General features: G+C 42.3%; 1 protein-coding gene across 4 annotated transcripts in view; it reads right to left on the reverse strand.

The window, feature by feature from the left end:
- The window catches only part of LOC126536454 (sialin-like), a 39,065-nt gene that overhangs the window by 16,672 nt on the left and 1,405 nt on the right, over positions 1-20,988 (reverse strand). For 2 of the 4 annotated variants that reach the window (XR_008613709.2, XM_055074019.2), the window contains exons 1-4: positions 17,179-17,740; positions 15,256-15,506; positions 9,097-9,280; positions 3,001-3,131 (exon numbers count right to left, since the gene is read on the reverse strand). Coding sequence is in view for 3 of the 4 variants with exons in the window: in XM_055074019.2 (XP_054929994.1) it covers positions 3,001-3,131; positions 9,097-9,280; positions 15,256-15,506; positions 17,179-17,554 (942 nt within the window). In the remaining variant the exon portion in view is untranslated. Of the gene's footprint in view, positions 1-3,000; positions 3,132-9,096; positions 9,281-15,255; positions 15,507-17,178; positions 20,615-20,988 lie in introns of those variants that run through there. The other 2 variants (XM_055074018.2, XM_050183415.3) reach the window with 2 other exon arrangements.

Consider the following 20,988-nt stretch of genomic DNA (forward strand, 5'->3'; position numbering starts at 1 on the left):
TGTTTGAAACCAGGTGGACGTTAAAGGTAGCCAAATATCAGTTCAACTACTGGTTACAAATGTGTATTCATATACTATGAAAACGATATTAGCAAATCTGCAGGATCAGTAATTGCCTAATTTCTTTATTTAAAGTCTTTAAATAGCACTTACACTGATGACACAGGCACCTGGTGACTAGCGGAGATATGACACATATCCGAAACCATGGCTCCAAGATCTTCAGCACACTGCGTCGGTTACTCAATCTTGGAGGTCATGCCCAATAGCCGCACTGATATTCAAAGCTCCCACTTCTCTGTCATTTCCAGGAAGCGGTAATGGTGGTCCTGTTCCTTTTAATGTGTAACGTCTTTAAAGGGGCCCTGAACCACTTTTTATCGAAGTGAAGAAAGACATTCAAAGTAAAAATAGGCTATTTCAGAAATACTTTGCCACAAAAAGTACTTCAATGCATTCAGCAGAAGCGGCGTTATTCGCAATCAAACAAGGCCTCCACTGTGCTCCCATTCCTTCCTCAATGCCTTGTACTGCAAAGGTTATGGCGCAGTGGGGCGTGGCCACAATGCTCCGCCCTTCTAGTCACTATGGCACACAGTTCAAATTTAATTTGGGTGTTAACGTAGATGTCACGACTTCCGCCTTAGGTGCCTATGACACGCTAAACCTAAGCCAAACACGGTTGTCCTCAGCGAGCCACAGTGTGCTTAAACAGTGGACTCGTGAGGGCACCCCGCGGCGGCAGCGGTATCTACGCCATGTAGCCGACTGCGGCTTGATGTCAGCTATCAACCAATAGCAGCCGTCTTAGGAAATGACGAAATAATGCATCCAATGATGAAATAGAGCATCTAAAAGAGAGTCAGGACAGGGCCTTCTGTTGAAAAGAGAGCGTTTGAGAGAAAGGTGACTTCGGGATCCGCTTGCTAGCTCCAAGCACCGCATACGACAGCAAAACTTGGCTGAGACATTCACAGCAGTGTACGCTACCCACGAATTATGTTATTTCAACAAGCCTGAGGGGTGGTTAAGATCCCCTTTAAGATTGGTCAGAGGGGTTCAGTTGCTAGAAATGCATGTAACAAAAACATGTTACAGCATTAGCGCTTATACCTTTATAACCGTACTACCCATGCACCTTACTTTAGTATCATTGTGTAGAGGAAAGAAGCCGTTACTCGATCATGCATGTACCATGTGTGCAGATGGTGCCATTGTCAATGCCATGCATGGTGCAATCGGAGCTGACTATAGCCTCCTACACACGTCGTTCAGAGAGGCCTAGCTCGGCAGTACCTCTGTTCATTCGGGTGGTTGCGTTTGAGAGAGCTCACTATGCCACAGTAGGTATAATTTATCAAACTCGTACTGGTACTCATCCGGCGTTATAAGGCAAATAAGCATGCAATTTGTTGCAGGAATTTTACACTTGCTCGGCTATGGCCCCCCCTGCATTTGACATGTACAGTCCAGAAATGCCATGAAGAGACTCAGGCAGCAAGACAAAGGGATATCCAACCCCTTTGAACACAGTGAAATGCGTCCTTTTCTATAAGGAGCCCAAGCGCAGGTGACTGAGGCAAGAACAGGAGCCCCAACCATCTACGAGGGCGTCGGGCTCGAGCGGCACAGGACAGTGTTGGGCACCACCAGCGAGGGCGTTCATCAGTTCACCCTAGTGCCCAAACATCCTTTGTAAAACAAACAGGCCTACTACAAATAGTGAGCGAGCACGATAACAAACTTAGGCCGCAAGACACCCACTAGACACCAGGTACTGTACCGCAAAGCAGGAGTCAGACAGTGGCATTGGACACCAGACGGAATTATGACAGCTGTCCCCCCAGTCATCCAAACCTCAAAAGTAAAGAAAAAGTCAGAATAAAACAAAAGTTCTTCACCACAGGGCATCTGGCAAAAAAACATGCAAAATAAGGAAACACCACACCCAAGCCAGGTGCCGGATTGACTGCAGGTCTGAGAACGGCAGTTGGAGGAGAGACGCGTTCGACTTCAGATTGGGTGGGCGCTATGAGACCCGCAGGAACAAAGCTGGCCTGCAACTTTGTGCAAGGCCAGGTGCCGTCATCGCCAACTCTGCCAGTCGCTGCCACCGCCGATAGTTATGATCAACCAAGCCTCTATGTTCACAGGAGCTACAGAACAAAACTCCACTGGCAAACCGACGTTGCCACACTATGTCAGATGATGGACGGTTAAACTGTGAGCCAGCTGCTAAATTCTCATACTGTTTTTTTAATGCACTCTGTCCTGCTGTTATGCCACATTAGGTATTAGATGTTCGGTTTTCTGTGAAATGTTTATTTGTTGTTATCTCATATTTCTTGCCTGTATTCGGACTACTATTCCTTTGCAATATAAGTTTTGATAGTTTATTTGCATGTGGTGTCTCGCGTCCATTCTCTTTACATAGCACACCCGCAAGTGTGACAATAAAGTTCCTTACATTGCAACATAGGTTAGGCATGCAAGCTTTGTAATCATGTATAAATGTAGCTTGTGCATTTTGTAACGTCGTTTCTGTAACCTAGTGCCCACACACCACCTGCAGCACACAAAAGCTATTTCACATGCCGCACTGTGACTGCGTCCCTCCTCCTGGATTTTTTTATTGTTTTGCTATAAAAAATGTCTACCTTTTTGTGACTAATCCACTCACATTAATATCTTGCACGGAGCCTGCCCTACACCTACGTGATCTGAAAGTAGACATTTTATGTGGTTCGCAATTTTTTTGAAGTTGACCTTCATGTGCCCATGGGAAGCTCCATGTCATGATAGATGCTTCCCTAAAATTGTTGTACTGAAACGTTCTGCAAAGGCTGCAATTTCTTGTTTTACTTGGGGTACTGCTAACAGTAACATAAGAACTGAAAATTTTCGTTTCAATCATGAATAACGAGAGACATGCCCTCTGCACACAAAACCACCCCAGAAAGATAAGGAAAGGAAATAGGCACCATGAATGGAATTACAAACCAGCTGCGCCTGTTCATTTCCCTGGTTGGCAATAATGAACTCCAGTTCTTCTCTTGAGATTCTGGGGTGCTGGCTAGGTGTGTCAAATGCCAGTAAACACCAGGCTATAAACCAGATAATACCTGCAAAGCCTGAAACAAACAGCGCAGGGCGCATGTAGTGCATAGGTTCAACACAGAATATTGCAGTGCAACTATGCACCAAATTACCTGCCCTGTAACTTCCTAAACACCGTTCTTAATAATTTCTCGGCTGTACATGCCTTATTACCTGCTCTGTAACTTCCTAAACACCATTCTTAATAATTTCTCAGCTGTACATGCCTTAGTGCCAAGATGTGAGAACGAGTCATCTCCAGAGTGTTATGCATGGATGCAAAGTCCACATGTTGCCCAAATGATTTTTAGCATGTGCCCACGTGTGCTCTCAAGAGTCTAGAGCATAGGTCTGCAGGACAAGTAGGCACTCATTCATACTCACCCACCAATATTTTTCGCGAGCTATGCATTCCCTTGCACTTATGTGCACTAACACTTGCCTGCACTCTTCCACGTTTCTGCTCAAGCTCACCAACACTCACTCGCATTTATAGCCCCTACCATTCACACTTACCGGCACCCACTTACGCTCATACTCCCCTACACTCCTACTCACTGGCACTGACTGAAGTACATACTCATGTCCACTCATACTTGCCGACTGTCACTCACGCTCACACTCACGCCCACACAAAAATCCCTATCAGCGACTTTTGTTTGCACTGACGTTGACATCCACTCCTGTTCTTATATGCGTCCGCTCAAACTCGCCAGCACTCGCTAACATTCTTACATCCACTAACATCCTTTGTCATTCACTAACGCTCTGCCTCACGCTTGTGAAATCATTACAGAGCGAGTATGTGTCGGTGTTCTGATGAGCGAGAGGATACCGTAGCAACATTCAAGAAGCTGTCTCCATAAAGGTCCACATACAGCAGATGCAAGACAAGCACGGTTTCGTCTTGAGTAACCGACTTTCGTGTTCTAATCGAATGCGAGCACTTCAACCACTGTTCCTCAAGAGCAGTCACATAGCCCTTGCTTGCGTCTGCTGTTGAAGGCAAATATTAAGTCAAGCTAAAGTGCTTGAGTGGTGGTGCAAGATGTCCAAAGTGCCATTTCTTACTAAGAAGAGAGCGCTCGCAAGCGAGCAGAATGATGTAGTGTGGGACAGAACAGGTGCAACCGCTGTGAAAGTGCGGTACTTGATCCTATGGCACAATGTGTCCCATTTACAATAAGTAAATAGCAGCCCCCCGCCCCTCCCAACCACAGACAACATGAAATAACCAATTACATTACATTTCAATGTTAAAGGGCCCCTCACCAGGCCCCATGGCAAATTTTGGTTATACGCTGGAAGTTGTTACGTGTCCTCTAGGGAGCATTCTGCCACAAAAAATTTTCAAATCAGCTCATTAATAGCCGAGATAGAAATATTTCAGTGCTGCGAACCCATGATTTCAGCAGGCAGACTCCACTGCCAAGCAAGACGCTCTCTCCACTCGCCCCGTCTAGCCTACGCGAGCGAAATTCCTTCCCTGCGTTCTCCCATACCGGACCTCGAGGATCGCGTGCCGGACACGTCACAGGCCCGCCTTCATTTTTTTTTTCCTCCTAGTTTTTTTTTTTTTTTTTTTTTTTTCGGCGCTACACACTTCCACCGACAGCGTCACATGCGAGCTGTTGCCTCGTTCGCGCAGTGCACAATTTTGCATGCTGTGCACAAGGAAACCTGACTAGTGGTATAATTCAGTGCTACACGAATACTGAGGCAGAACAAGCAGATCGTAGGTCATGATCACGCGCTAGAACACGGTAGAAAATGGCATAGTTTCGGTACCTGCACACGTGACCGCACGACCGTGGGAACAAGCAGACGAAGCGGAAGTACATCTCTCTTGCTTCGGTGCGAAGTAAAACAAAAAACATGCAGACATTCCGTTTGTGTGTTTTATTATTTCTCTAAACTTCAATTTGTCAATTCAAGCAACAAATCGCACAGATAACAGATGTAGTCTTGAATAATTCTCAAAGTCACGTGCCACCACGAGGGGCGTCACACTGCGGGCACAACTACGCAGGCGCAGGGGCACAACTACGTCACCATCCGGCTTGGAGCGCGGCGGCCGCAAGGAGAAGGAAAAACGGCGTTCGGTTTGAAATTTCAGATCTTTCCGCGGCACGTAGCGATGTAATACTTTGCAGACACGATCATTATCGCGCAATATATGCTCTGAACTTGCCAGCTCAAAATGGACAGACCTGGTGAGGGGCCCTTTAAAGAATATGTAGTTTGTCCTGTTCCAAGTACATTTTTCAGTATAATAACTCACTTGGATTGCTCACACTGCTCTGATGGTGCTTTGCACGGGAACGTGGCGCCTTCTATGTGTTGGCCTCTGATTCAAAGCAGGCATTGGCACAACAGCAAAGCATGACCTTTGAAATCATCACCGCATCTACGTGAGATACCCTGTTCATCACAGGCAATTTGTATCACGGAAGAATTGAACCTCTACAATCAGATTTTCCTTTGTGAGTGATCTCTCTGCATAAAAGAAACATTGCAAGGTTTACAAAGGGGTAACCATACAATTAAAGTTAATTCAATCTGTGCCTTTAGTGCCCCTTTAAGAAGCCTCAGTCATGTTTGAGTGTCTTCAATGAGTAACCTCTCTGTGTGTATCCCTTTCAGGTACCATGAGCACAATTGTGCATGCCAAGGTAGTGCATGAAATGCAAGAACACAGATGAAAATATTTGAAATATGTTGCATACATCTCGAAACAGTTCTGAATACTATTGTAACATGGTTTAGAAAAATGAGTTGGAAGGCTGGGTGTTTGCTCTCGTTGTTGTTATGTAGCATGTTCCCTTTCATTGTTTATCACAATGTTGCACACCAGGCATATATGTTTCAAGTGGCTGGATAGCTGCTTTCTAAGTACGCTAGACATAAAATAGTTGATGTATGCATGTCTGATATTCCTTTAGAGAGTTCTCACAAGGCGTCCACATTCTGTAAACTTGACAAAACACACTGAAGAATTCAAAGTTCTCAATCCGTTCAGTAGCTGTACCCTTTTCATGATTCCGAAAACGCAAGAAATGTGATGAGACAGAATTTTCAATCAATATAATTAACTGGCTCTTGAAAGTGATCAAGAATGCTTAGTCGTGATCACCTCACTAATATAGTACATTGTGCATACGGGAAGCCTGCAAACTAAAAAGAAAAACATTCTTTCACTCCTGCAGCAATAGTGAACTTGCCTATCAGAGCTCAGGCATGTCACACAGATGTGATATTCGGAGCTGAGGTACTCTACCATTGCACAGTTCTGCATGCCACTGTCTTCTGAAAAACCTTATGGGTTTAGATCAAAAGTCCTTAAACTTCAGGAAAATCCTGCATTAACAGTCAGCCAGCACATTATAAAGGCAAGTGCTGGTAGCCTTTCAAAGTTTTATCAAAGCCTGCAATTTCCTTGTTTGTAACAAATTAGCATGTCCTCACTCTCCTAATGATGCCTAATGAATAAAGAATGCACACAAACTGAAAAAATATATATATAAACACACAAGTTCGTGCACGTAATTTATCTAGCCAACAGTTGTTTCAGTAGAAGTCTTCAACTGTTTTATTGCTGTATGCAGTATTTGCACACCAGTGTGCTAGTTTGTGTTTAACTTGTACTATGAGCTTATCCTGCCAGCGTGACTTACCTTTTATTTTAAAAGCTATAATTTTCAAAGAAATTATATATGCATTGCATCTGTAATAAGCAGCATTTCATGCTAAAATATAGTGGACTCCCGTTAAGGTGAACCCGGTTAAGCTGAATTTTTGGATATGAGAAACAGCGTGTGAGGAGGAGGAGCAACAATAGGGAGGTTAGCCAGTGTGCAGACGGCTGGCTACCCGGCACTTGGATAACGGAGTAAAGGGCATTAAATATTGTAGAAGGAGGCATGAGCAAAAAAAAAAAGAAAATATCTGCACATGAATGTGCTATAACGCAAGACGATTCTCAATGTCTATAACTCAGCCCACATCTCCTCAAGAAGTGCGACAATGTGTTCAAAACATTATTTCTGCACTGAGGACGGTCTAGACCAGTGTCTTAAGCCTCTCTCTTACAACAAAGCTTGTTGTCCAGTCTATCTGATGCGGTTGAGAGATTTTGTCTAAGCACACTGCAGAGAGGGGTGCGTGAGCATTTGGCTGGTTTCCCATAGGCCTGAAGTGCGCTACTACGTACCACGATGGTTCAGTCACAAAAAACGACAACAGCACGCCCAGCAGGCTGACGGTGCGTGAGCAGTGGAATCAGCAGAATCAGGCTTCTTGCCTGATTGAGCGGGCTCGGCTAAATATATCATTTGTGGACTCCAGGCACCAGCATCTGTCTGGCTTTTCTTTATCCACAGGCCCAATGCAAAGGGAGACCACTGAACACGAACCATTGATTCGGTTAAGCCGAACTTCCGAAGCCGCCACTGCCGCTTGGTGCTTGGCGTATTGAGAGGCCCTGATTGCCTGACTTGGAGGAGGAAACTCGGCTAGCAATGTAATAAGCAAACGGTGTTTTCGGGGACACAGACATCTGCACCAGTGTGGTCGATGAAGTGGAAACCTGCAGGGCTAACAGTATAGAAACAATAATTGCGGAAGGCCTCAATGTGGCTCTGCAGGTTGATTATTGTGGTGAGGACACCGCCCAATGGTGCTCACACAAGATGCAGATGATAATGCCCTGAATCCTGAGGTTCGTTTTTTTTAACATAGGCAATGACACTGAACAACATTTTAGCAAGCTAGGTGAAATGTCACTTTTCGTGATGGCACACAGGTTTTGCATAGTGCCAGCAAGCAACAATTACTCATTAAAATTGAGAGCTGGGTGAGTTGTTGTGGTTCCATCTTAACAAAAAACTGTGCATTCACGTCTTTTTCATGCAGTTTTTTGTTAAGATGGAACAATTACTCTATAGCTTAAAGGTGCATTATGGTATGCAAGGCTTTGAAACACACAAATCCGATATAATATTTCTGGATGCACCAAAAGTAATGCATTTTGAGTTTTCAGATCCCTTCTGTTCAGATAAACTTCAGATGGGATGACCATACTTTAAAGGTCCCTTTGACTTTGTCATTACAGGAGTCTACTGTACTACACATACACAAAAAGCAGTTACATGTATAAGGCACACAGACAACAGTGTACAGGTGAGACAAGCTTGTATAGCCAAGTTTTAACACTACGTAAAACAGAGACAAGCAAAGTCAAAAAGAAAACATACTTTTATGCTGACTGCAATCCGACCACTATGTCACCAACGATTAATGCAATGGCATTTTCAGAGCTTCTTCACAACACAAAAACACATTTCAAGCTGTGAGGCCAAATATAGAAAACAGTGATACACAACACAGAAAAAGACCAGCAGTATTGCATGAAATGTGGCCCAAAATTATTTCTATAATGTCCACTGTTGAAAAACCTCTATCAGGTGTGAGCATGCTAAAATTATTATGCAGAGTGATGGGAAAAAAGTTTGTAGCAGCCACAACCTATGAATCGTCAGGGTAGCAAACATTGCAGTCAAATTTGAAGATGGAGATGTAGTTTGGCATCATAATGGGAAGAAACAAGGACTACATCGGTAACAGGCTTTCAAAAGGCAGATTCCAGTGGCAGGCAGAGAAAAGGAGAGTTCAAGAAAAGGTAGCGAGATAGCATTCAAGATTATCTAAAAGCTAGGAATCAAAATTAGGATTAAATAGGTAAACGATAGAGCAAAGTGGACGAAAAACAGATCATGAACATAAAAGTGTGACCAAACCTTGTACAAAGACGATCATTTGCTGTTAAGAGCATGCAATGACCTTTGGGACAATGTTTACTTCTCTCTCTTCAACTCAAAATGAAGAACCATAAAAAGCCAAGAAACACTACCAGAAGTGCCCTTTTACATGCCTTACATGCTGTATGATGCATACACAACACTTATAAATGTTTATCCTGAAAGTAGACTACGCAGTACTCACCAAAGATATAAAAGATAGATGGCCAGCCACCAAGAAATGTTGATTCAGCTAGAACACCAGATGCCATCATGGCAACCACAGCACCAACATCAGAGCCAGACTGCACGATCGAGATGACACGGCTCCGAGAAGTGATCGGCGTCCATAATGCAATCATGGTGTGCATGGCAGGGAACACAACCCCCTGCATCGCAATATACACGCCTGTCACATGAAATGACTATTACCCTGCTCAGCCCTGTTTCCTGGCTACTTTTGTTAGCAATCCCAGCTGAGCATTTCCTTTGCCAAAACTGACTGTTCTTTAGGCAACTTGTCCAGTATGTATGTACTACCTGCATATTGTCAGCACATTACCTGCAATAAAATACATACCAGTCACATTAGCAATACCTCTCATAATGCGCTGTATAGTGCTATTACCAGTACATTATACCTGATCACTAGTGGTTGATCAAGAGATGTCGCAGACAAGAGACAACATTTTGACTAAGGAACCTGTCTTTCTGACACTCACTGACGGAGAAAAGTTCCCTTGTCAAATCGTTGCCTCCAGCCTTAGTCTCCCTCTTCCTGTGAATATCTGTCTGGTTTGGACAGCATATTACCTGTCATTTACTCATAGATTAGCCTAGCTCATGAGTGAAGCCCTCCTTAACACTACAATGAAACATTAAGCTATAAGCCAGAAGCATAAATTTCGTGCATGGAATACCAAATAGTTTAGTATTACCATGCCATAAGTGGAGGACGGGCAAGCCAGCAAAGATGGAAACAAAGAAGACATGTTACAATGTAGTCGTTGGTATATTCACACACCAGCTTCTCGTGACGTCATGTACAGTGAAACCGACTACTTGGAACTAGTTAATGTTTTTATCAATGGATAATGATTACATTGCATTATGAAATATTTAAATGCTCAGTATAAAAGGTCATCATCACCATCAACCTATAGAAAGTCCACTGCAGGAAGAAGGCATCTCCCTCCGATTTCCAATTACCCCTGTGCTGTGCTGATCAATTCCAACTTGCGCCTGCAAATTTCTTAATTTCATCACCCCGCCTAGTCTTTTGCCGTCCTCAACTGCGTTTCCCTTCTCTTGGCACCCATTCTGTAACCCTAATGGTCCACCGGTTATCTAATCTACGCATTAAATGCCCTTCCCAGCTCCATTTCTTTCTCTTAATGTCAATTAGAATATTGGTTATCCCCGTTTGCTCTCTGATCCACACCATTCTCTTCCTGTCTTCTTAACGATACGCCTATCATTCTCCGCTCCATCACTCTTTGTGCGGTCCCTAACTTGTTTTCGAGCTTCTTTGCCAGTCTCCAAGTTTCTGCCTCATATGCGAGCACCGGTAGAATGCACTGATTGTACACCTTTCTTTTTAGTGATAATGGTAAGCTTCCAGTAAGGATCTGAGTATGTCGTATGTCGGCCGTATGCACTCCAACGCAATTTTGTTCTCCTGTAAATTCCCTTCTCATGATCAGGGTCCCCTGTGAGCTTACCTAGGTAAACGTATTCCTTCGCAGATTCTAGAGGCTGACAGGAGATCCTGAGATCTTGTTCCCTTGCCAGGCTATTGATCATTATCTTTGTTTTCTGCACATTAATCTTCAACCCCACTCTTAAACTCTCTCTGTTAAGGTTCTCAATCATTTGTTCTAACTTGTCCCCATTGTTACTAAACAGGACAATATCATCTGCAAACCGAAGGTTGCAGAGATATTCGCTGTTGATCCTTACTCCTAAGCCGCCCCAATTTAATAGCTTGAATACTTCTTCCAAGCATGCAGTGAATAGCATTGGAGAGATTGTGTCTCCTTGTCTGACCCCTTTCTTTATAGATATCTTCCTACTTTCCTTGTGGATAATTAGGGTAGCTGTGGAATCTCTGTAGATATGTTCCAAGATATTTATGTAAGCGGACTATACTCCTTGATTACATAAGGCCTCTATGACTGCTAGTATCTCTACTGGATCAAATGCCTTTTTGTAATCTATGAAAGCCATGTAGAGAGGCTGATTGTACTCTGCGGATTTCTCGATTACCTGATTAATCACATGGATGTTATCCACGGTACAGTATCCTTTCCCAAAGCCAGCCAGTTCCCTTGGTTGACTAAAGTCCAGTGTTGCCCTTATTCTATTGGAAATTATCTTGATGAATATTTTATATAATACTGGGATTAAGCTAATGGGCCTATAATTTTTCAATTCTTTAACATCTCCCTTTTTGTGGATTAGTAAAATTTTTGCATTCTTCCAGTTTTCTGGGACCCTTAGAGTCGATAGACACTTCGTATAGAGAGCCACTACTTTTTCTAGCATGATGTCTCCTGCATTTTTGATTAAATTGACTGTTATTCCATCTTCTCCTGCCGCCTTTAAGGCCCTTCTAACTTCCTCGCAAGTTATAGAAGGAGCCTCTGTAACCTGTTCATTACTACTTTCAATGGAGGTATCCTGGCTGCTTTGGGTATCGTATAGGACAGTACAGAATTATTTCACTGCTTTTAATTTATCTCTGAAATTGCTGATGATATTACCCTGCTTATCTTTCAGTGCATACATCTTGGCTTGTCCTATGCCGAGTTGTCTTCTTACTGATTTCAAGCTGCATCCATTTATTAGTGCTTCCTCAGTCTTTCTTACATTACAATTTCAAATATCCTTTATTTTCTCCTTGATGATCAGTTTTGACAGTTCCACAAATCCTATCTGGTCTCTTGAGTTGGACTGTTTCATTCTCTGACGTTTCTTTATTAGGTCCTTCGTTGCTTGGGAGAGCTTACCTACTGATTGCCTTGGTGCATTGCCTCCCACTTCAAGTGCTGCTTCTAAAGCCAGCCTAGTTATGGTCTCATTCATTATCTCTATGTCATCTACAACTTGCTGTTCTAAGGCTGCATATTTGTTTGCAAGTACCAGCCTAAACTGGTCTGCTTTTACCCGTACTGCGTCTAGGTTAGCCTGTTTCTTCTTGACCAATTTTACTATTTCTCTCTTAAAATTGAGGTGAATCCTAGCCCTCACTAACCTATAATCCCTGCACTTTACCCTACCTAACACTTCTACATATTGCACTATGCTGGGATCAGCAGAAAGTATGAAATCAATTTCATTTTTTGTTTTACCATTAGGGCTTTTCCAGGTCCACTTTCTGTTGCTACGCTTTCTGAAGAAGTGTGCATTATTTGTAGCTTATTCCTTTTCGCAATTTCTACCAACATCTCTCCTCTAGTGTTTCTAGAACCGATGCCGTAGTTGCCAATTGCTTGTTCACCAGCCTGCAATTTCCCCACTTTTGCATTGAAGTCGCCCATTACTACAGTATGCTGAGTTTGAACTTTTCTCATGGCTAATTCTACATATTCATAGAACTGATCTACTTCATCATCATCATGACTGGAGGTAGATGCATAGGCTTGTACCACCTTTAATCTATACCTCCTATTCAGCTTTATTACGACTGCTGCTACCCTCTCATTAATGCTGTAGAATTCGTCAATGTTGCCCACTATGTCCTTATGTATTAGGAATTTTACTCCATATAACTTCCTATCTGGGAGTCCTCTACAGCAGAGGATGTGGCCGTTAGTCAGCACTGTATAAGCCTCACCAGTTCTAACCTCACTAAGGCCAATGATACACCAAACAATGCCTGAGAGTTCATCAAGGAATCCAGCTAAGTTAGCCTCACTTGAAAGAGTTTGCGTGTTAAAGGTAGCAAGGGTCAGTTTCCATTGGCGGCCTGTCTGGGTCCAGAGATTCTTAGCACCCTCTGCTGCGTTACAGGTCTGACCACCGCCTTGTCAGGTGCTCCGCAGCTGCTGGGGACTGAGGGCCATGGGTTAATTGCAGGAATCATCAGGGAGGTAGTGGCTAAATATAGTAGTGGCCAAATACCTCTTAGTTATCTTTCAAAAATCATTGTCGTCGGGGGCCCTACCTGACGATTGGAAATTAAGTAAGATAATCCCAATACCAAAAGGCGGAGATCTTAAATGTGTTTCCAACTACAGACCTATTGCACTAACGTCAACGCCATGTAAGATTCTTGAACACGTTGTCTCCAAACACATCAGAGAATTTCTGACGAGCAAAAATTTCTTCAGTGAGTCTCAGCATGGTTTTCGTAGCGGCCTCTCGACAGTGACCCAACTTGTGGAAACAGTGCATTTCATCTGTGAAGTGCTAGATCGAAGAGGCCAAGTAGATATCATTTATCTAGACTTTAGAAAGGCATTCGATACGGTTAGTCACACGAAATTATTATTGAAGTTAAGAGTCGTGTTAGGTAACTGCAAAGTCGTCCAATGGATCGAAGCTTTTCTAATGAATCGCCGACAGTTCGTTAGTGTTAAAGAAAGCCAGTCTACAATATGTGAGGTCGTCTCCGGAGTGCCGCAGGGCTCTGTGCTGGGACCCCTGCTATTCCTAATATTTATCAATGACCTGATAGCAGACCCATCGATTCAAGTCAAATTATTTGCAGATGATTGCGTTATTTTCACTGAAGTAACCTCCGCAGCTGACCAATTTAAACTTAATTCTTACTTAGATCAAATACATGAATGGTGTAGAAAATGGCAAATGTCACTGAACTTGGATAAAACTGTATGCATGACAATATCGCACAAACACGCCCCCTTACAGTTCAACTACTCCCTATTGGGTACCCCACTAACACGAGTGACCGAATACAAGTACTTGGGCGTAACTTTGACTGCAAATATGAGTTGGAATACCCACATTGACAATATAGTAGGCAAGGCAAATCAAAGATTAGGATTTATTCGACGGACTTTCAAACAAGCATCCGCAGAATCTAAGCTTATTGTATACAAAATGCTAGTTCGTCCTATAATGGAATATGCGTGCGAAGTATGGGATCCTTACGACCAAAAGAACGCACTAAAATTAGAAGGTGTGCAACGGCGTGCCTTGCGCTTCATTTTTTCCAAATATCGAAGACAAGACTCGGTGTCACCACTTTATGAAAAGGCAAACATTCCTTTGCTTAAAATGCGAAGGAAACAGAAAAGGCTGAGCCTCTTTTACAGCATTATGAATCATATGGTGCTGGTAAACAAGGAACGCTACATAACCGAGACAACGTCGCGGGTAGTGAGGAATAAACATTCAAAGTACGTGAAAGAAGGTAGATTTTCTAAGGATTGTTTTAAATATTCTTTCTTTTTGCAAACTGCGAGAGAATGGAATAAACTGCCGGAGAGAGTGGTAAGCGCGAGAGACTGCGAGCAGTTTCGGGCCCAACTTCAACAATACTCTTCTTAGTTTGCTGGTGATTTCAGTTTTTGTTACCCTATAGTGCTGTACTAAGTACCACAAGCTGATGTACTAAGTGTCACGAATTGTTCTTAATATTGTTTGTGTATACCTGATCATATGCACTGCTGTGTGTTTAGTGTTTGTTGGTGTATACAGTATGTAATACGTTATTGTACTCATTCCTATCTTGGCCCTGTAAAGGGCTGATAGTATGTTCAAATAAATAAATAAATAAATAAATATTACAGCGGGGAGGCCAACTCCTGCTCTGGTGAGGGAGTGTCTTTGTTGAAGCTTAGTGGGCCTTTCTAGTTGGATTAGTATAGCCCCACTAGTTCTCGGCTTTTCAGCCGGTGTCAGGCGCCACTCCAAACCTGGAGATGTTTCAGTACTGAAGGAGGTGAATTCAACATTACCACCTTCAGATTTAGAAGAAAAAAAAAGCTTTGCGAGGATTCGAACCTCTGACTAAGCCAACTGAGTACAGAAGCTGGCTCAGTCAGATAACCCTGCAGGCTGTGAGGCTGTCTTATGGTGGAGAATTTCAGCCCAGAGGATCTTACATGCCCAAAAACTTCTTTGATTTGTCCGCAATAGATTACTTTTGCTGATTGCGATGGGTTGGCAAGTTTTGCTGGCCAAAAATAAGCTCGCTATCAAAAATGTGAAATTCATGGCATCACACCGATGTCATTGACATTGCAAAGGGAGTGAAGTCCAAAAATGGGAGGCTTGACTGTAAACAACCCCACTTTTTTTTCTGCGAGGAAGGGCAGATGCAGTTTCAGATGCTCTGCGAGTTTGAAGGGGTTGAAAATCAAGAGAGAAGTATGTGTGCGTGTGCCTCTCTGCTTACCTCTGCCAGACCCTGAAGTATGCGGATGGCAACCACAATCAGGTGGTGGGCATGTGCAGCTGCGGGGAGCACCATGGACAGCAGGCTGGTGATGACAACACCAAGGCCAATGAGCCACTTCGGCCCAAACTGTTCAGCCAGCACACCTCCTGGCAGCACTGTCAAGATGTAGCCGTAGAAGAAGGATCCCAGCACCAGGCCTTGCACCTGGGCATCCCAGTCAAAGCGCTCCGCCTGATCACCACGCTGCCCTGCCATTGATAAAGGGGAAAGTGGAAAAAAAAACAGCCTTGTCAACCGCACAGATAGTGTGTAAAGCAGTGACTCTGAACATTTTGACAGTCGCAGATCACTTGACCTAACATAAGTTTATTCAATAGCCCCCATCAGGGCACATGTGCACATTACTACCAGATTTTACTAAGCAACAATTAGGAATGCAACGAGAAAAAGGCCGTTTAAGCCACCTGTTCCTCTCGCTGGGCAGACTCCATCACACATGCTGTCACGCAGCATACAACCACAATGCATAAACTGTGTTCGTGCCATTTCTTGCACGTAAGTGCATTGCACTGAGCACTGTACGTTACAATGTCTGACCAAACTGTCCAGCAACAGGTTTCCTATGCAGACAAGGAAGTGAGATCACGGCCTCTGCAATCAACATGCAGCTGTCAAGCTTGACTGAGCTCACCTCTATGTATCAGAAAATGTTGAATGGCCCACATGCGTTTAGCCCTCCAATCTTGGGGGTACATGCACGATCTCAAAAGTCATGTCATGTATAAACCATCGCCATTGTTAACCACTCGGTGGTTAACACTACAGTCTGCTCAGCAGGCACAGAAGGCAGTGGAAATGAATGACGACTTTCAGCAATTGATAGAGTACTCTAGAAGTGTCACTCCCAAGGGGATCAGTAAAAAAGAAAGAAAGGAAAGAGAAAGCAAAGATGCACGTAAACAGACATTTTTAGGGACAGAACTTGCATAGTATTATACCTTCATCAGCCAGTGTTTCATTCTAGTTTGAGATGTCACTCGAGAGACCATAATCAATAGGACAGGTAAAGCTACGTGCCAAAAGTAGGAACGAAGTTACCATTATGGATGGCCAAAATCAAAGTGCTCTTATCTTATCTACTCTATTTATTTATTCTGGCTTGGCGTAAAAAAAGTTCAGGACATGGCTTCCCACAGGTAGGTTGCTGCAAACGCCTCGTCAAACATTTCACTCCCTCTTTAAGATAAACAGCGCTCGTCAAGTCCCCGGAATGGTCCCACTGGATCCTGTTGAACTCTCTTGAGGAACACTGAGGCCATGTAGACCCCAGTTTAACAATGACTAACTTAAAGTAATGTACAGGGAATAATATTGCAGCTTTCCTAAAAAGAAAATGTTTCCAATTTCTTGCTTGCAAGATTTTTCTTGTACTTTCTTCTTTTATGCATAAAAGCTTATAAGACCAAACTTTAGCTACAATACAAAGAAAAACTTCCTTCAATGCAGTCATGGTGGCTCAAGAAAATACTGTTTTGGTTTGACTAGTCACAGCTAAAAAAAAGGCAATGCACTGGCCATTGCATCACACAAAAGTGAAACCATCTTTCAAAACAGAAAACTCACAGACCGGCATAAAGCAATGATTCTATTCCAATCTTTTTCTTTTCCACACTTCATCAGTAGTCTGAGAAGTACTTTGAATATGTTGTCACTAGGACCAGCCAGTCAAGAGCAGCAGTTTACAAGAGAGACATAGAATCAAGCTAAAGGAATCCTTACATTATATTAGCCCTGTTTTCGGCACTGTCTTCTTCACTGCAGGAAAAGTATACTAAGAACAAGATCTGCTTGCACTGCAAAAGAAGTGGTGATAGAAAGAGAGAGAGAGAGAGACTGATGTCAGACAGTGTTGAGCAGTACCTGCTGGTGGATCAGAAGTGGTCAAATGATAATCATCATCTGGTTGGCACTGGGTATAATTGATGAAGCTTGTTCCATTTACAGTGACCACCTCTTCTGCAGGATGCTTCACCATTGCCACAATGGCCACGCTTAGGCTCACTCTGAGAGTGTAGACATTCACAAGGGCAAGAAAGCCCAAGAGGACAAAAATGTGTCTTGTAGGGATTGACAACCATCCTGTAGGGAGCAAAAAAAAAAGAAGAAAGTAATAGGAGAAGGAGAAAATTTTGTCATCACTGACTCCATGTGTAAACAGCAGAAACCACCATAGTTTCCATACTACGGCCCACACCCAACCTACAGCTCCACAGAGGTCCAGTTGTGAACTAAACATAACTTAAACTGATTGCGTGCAGTATATAGCCAACATGGCTTAAATGTGGTGTGAGGGCTGAAAATGGTGGCACATCCATCGATACACAAGTGGTATTCTTCAGATTCAAACTAGCAACAAGTGCCAATCCCTCCAGTACATGACCAGCCACTCATACCAGTAATCTAAATGAAAGACCTTGAACAGCCCACACAGCATAGATATTTATCATTTAAACACGAAAAAAAAAATTTGTAATTTAGCAATAGTGAGTTTCAGTACAGCAGAGATGTACCAAAGTATGTGTACGTACAGTCAACAACAGAAGTTTACAGAATATGGGTTCCACGACAAATGTGAATTTCTGCTCTGGTAAGGCATTCTAATCTGATGAATCACTGTCTAGGTTGCAAAAGCGACTGCAGATTGACACTCTTAATTTGGCATTCAACACCATGCGCCCAGGCTTTGCGAGAATTAACAAATTTTCGGTGTTGCCGTTGTCATGATGTTCTATATTTATTTATGTATAGGTAAGCTATAGCTAAGCTGTATATTTTCCTATGTTTTATATGCAAAATAGATGCTATATTGCCCAATCACAAAAGTTGGTTAGACGAGGTTTATCTTTTTGATTGAATTATCCAACCAATTTTTTTTAGAATCACAGCGTGCTAGCTGAACTCATGAAAGCTTTCATTCACAGCGTATGCATTTTATCCTAAATGTTCCGATTATTAAAAAGTGAAAAAAAAATTATCAGTGCTCATAATCTGAAAATGATACAATTTCACTGGCACCGCTCTTTACAGGCAGCACAGTGGCACCAACGCAATGCCATTACAGGCCCTACATGTTGCGCTGAAGCGTTTACGGGTTTAAGCGTTTACGGGTACGGGTCACTTGCATCAGGTCCATTGTGAACACCCACAACATGCAACACTTAAGATTCTACTGTTCCACCTTCTTCTGCAAGAATGTCACATGCTGCATACTTGTTTAAAAAGCCCATAGTTCTTCCTATGCTCTATACAATCACTAAATTGATTATTTACAAAAACATTAACTGTCTCCATGTTAATTTGGCGAAACACATGTAGTTCCCAGAAGTGCCAATAGAGCTTTAAGAGCTATTCCAGTCACTGCATTGTCATACCAATATAAAAAAAACATTACCTTTACTTCTTCCCAGAAACTACTAATGAGATAATGAAAAGGATTCGAAGGTGCCCTCACTGAAAGGAACTGGCCACATCATTTATACTCAGGTTCAATGGCAGCTAGGAGGATGGTAACAGGAAGACAGAGGGTGTTCCACGATGAAACAAGAGGCCAGATACAATAATTTGAATTGAGTGCTTATGAAAGTAACCACAGCATCTGGAGCGATTCCCAAATACATTAGCCTATGCTAAAACTCCTACTAGTGCACCCAGTAACAAACACCACAATCGAAGGCCATTAAAGAAGTACTCACTCATGCTTTCAGTCATTTTTTTTTTCATTAAATGAAGGTCCTGGACTTCAAAACTGTACAAAAACTACTGGCAATCATCACAGTACCCTAAATAATTTACTGCAATGCTCCTTCTTCTATGAAATAGTTTCAGTTTTGGCACCAAGAATGTGGATGCATGCTTCAGGATGTCACAATAGACTGGCTCATTCCGATTCTGCCTTTGCTACATGCAGCTGCCACACACGAGTGCAGCTGGAAAAAGCACCACACAGCTGTCTCTCTCTCTCACTTTTTTTTTTAATTTTTACTGGCAATGGCATCGTGCCCGAGCTTTACTGCTACATGACATCCGCAAATTTTTCTCATTGTCGCATCACAATAATGTTGATGATGCCAGACCTGGCATTTCGAGCATCTTATTAAGCATTAAATTCACTCGTTTTCTAACCTTTGTTCTTGCCGTCATCCTTTCAAGCACAAAAAGCATGGGCAGTGTGTGTCAGTACCCCGTCAAGTAAGAATGTTCTAGGGAGACCCCATGAAATAGATTGCACATAATACTGCATTCTTAATATGCTACATTTAGCTCCCACCACATGCAAATGCTCTAACATAAAAGTATTTGAAATAACTTTCTAGTTAACATGTTCTTGAGCCAAATAATGCACAGCATACAGAGTTCTGAAGAGAGTACGATAAAGACAAATGGCACAAAGATATCTGATCCTTGACTTCAGGAACCACTGTTTCAGCTTAATCATTTTTATGGATAAACTCCTCCAACCATCAGCACTTCTTAACTCTAAGGCTCATTTTTATAATGAGGCAATGAGTAATAGTGAAAGGAACCTTCCATTCATAACAGCCTCAATGCATAACTATTTCTGACATAAAAGGATTTTTTTTTTCTCTTTTAGCTTGTCACAGCACACAGATCACTTCGTACAGTACTTGACAAAGTAACGTAAACCTAAATTGTTCCCTTCTGATTAAGAATGCTCATGCTCCAAATAATGAGCAAATTATGTCTGGAATAATTTAGTATCTGAATGTGGGAGCTCTTCCTGTACTTAATTCCACTATAATTATTACTTAAGCCCCAAATTAAGTGGTTCTATTTCCAAGCACCTTCAATTTTTGGCATAAGCAATATTTGAAATGCATTTTTTTAGATACTCTTACATTTTCTAACCAATTACCTAACCATTTCATTTTCCAGAGTTTTCTAACCTATGATAATAACTATGAGCAGTGATAACGGTTCAATATAACTGTATTTACTGATGTAATTGATTTCTTTTCTTCATCTCCAATAAAATCGATAATGCAGATGTCTTCTTTTTTTTCCAGTATGAATTTACAAATAACTTGAAGCTATATGTGCACTGAATGACATGATGATGTGTTAAGTGACTGAAGAATTAACTGCAGAAAGCGTTTCGCTTGCTATATTTTATTTAGATTTTGCAGCATGAACACAGAAGCATGCGTAAAACACAGCCAATTTTCTCAATTTCTTCCTCTTGTTTTCCTTGTGCAATGAATTTAAACAGTTGGCACATAGCAGCGGCCAAAATTTATTTCAAGGAAATGTATGCCCATCTAGCTAACATGGTCGTCTCCTGCATACAGAAAAATGCAATTTGTAAGTTTCTTCCTTTGCACAACATGAATTACTAGATTTAAAATTTACAAGTGAATTGAATTCAAGTTTTAAGTGCTATTTCCATGGCAGTTATGGATAAACAACAGTTTGCAAAAAAAAATTTGACATACAGCTATAAACGGCTCCTGCATAGCATGCCATCCGACTAGCAGGAAGCTCGACATTAAGAGAAATGTTTGAAATGAATTGCACAGCCATGCCAACAGCAGTTAGAACTGAGTGTCAATGCTTGATCAGTTGAACAATTCTAGCCTTTCTTATCGGTTATACAGTACAAGGCTTGTCAGTTCGCTTCTATTACCTTGAAACAAAAACAAACACAATGATCAT

The sequence above is a fragment of the Dermacentor andersoni genome, chromosome 4, assembly GCF_023375885.2.
Source record: "Dermacentor andersoni chromosome 4, qqDerAnde1_hic_scaffold, whole genome shotgun sequence".
NCBI lineage: Eukaryota > Metazoa > Arthropoda > Arachnida > Ixodida > Ixodidae > Dermacentor > Dermacentor andersoni.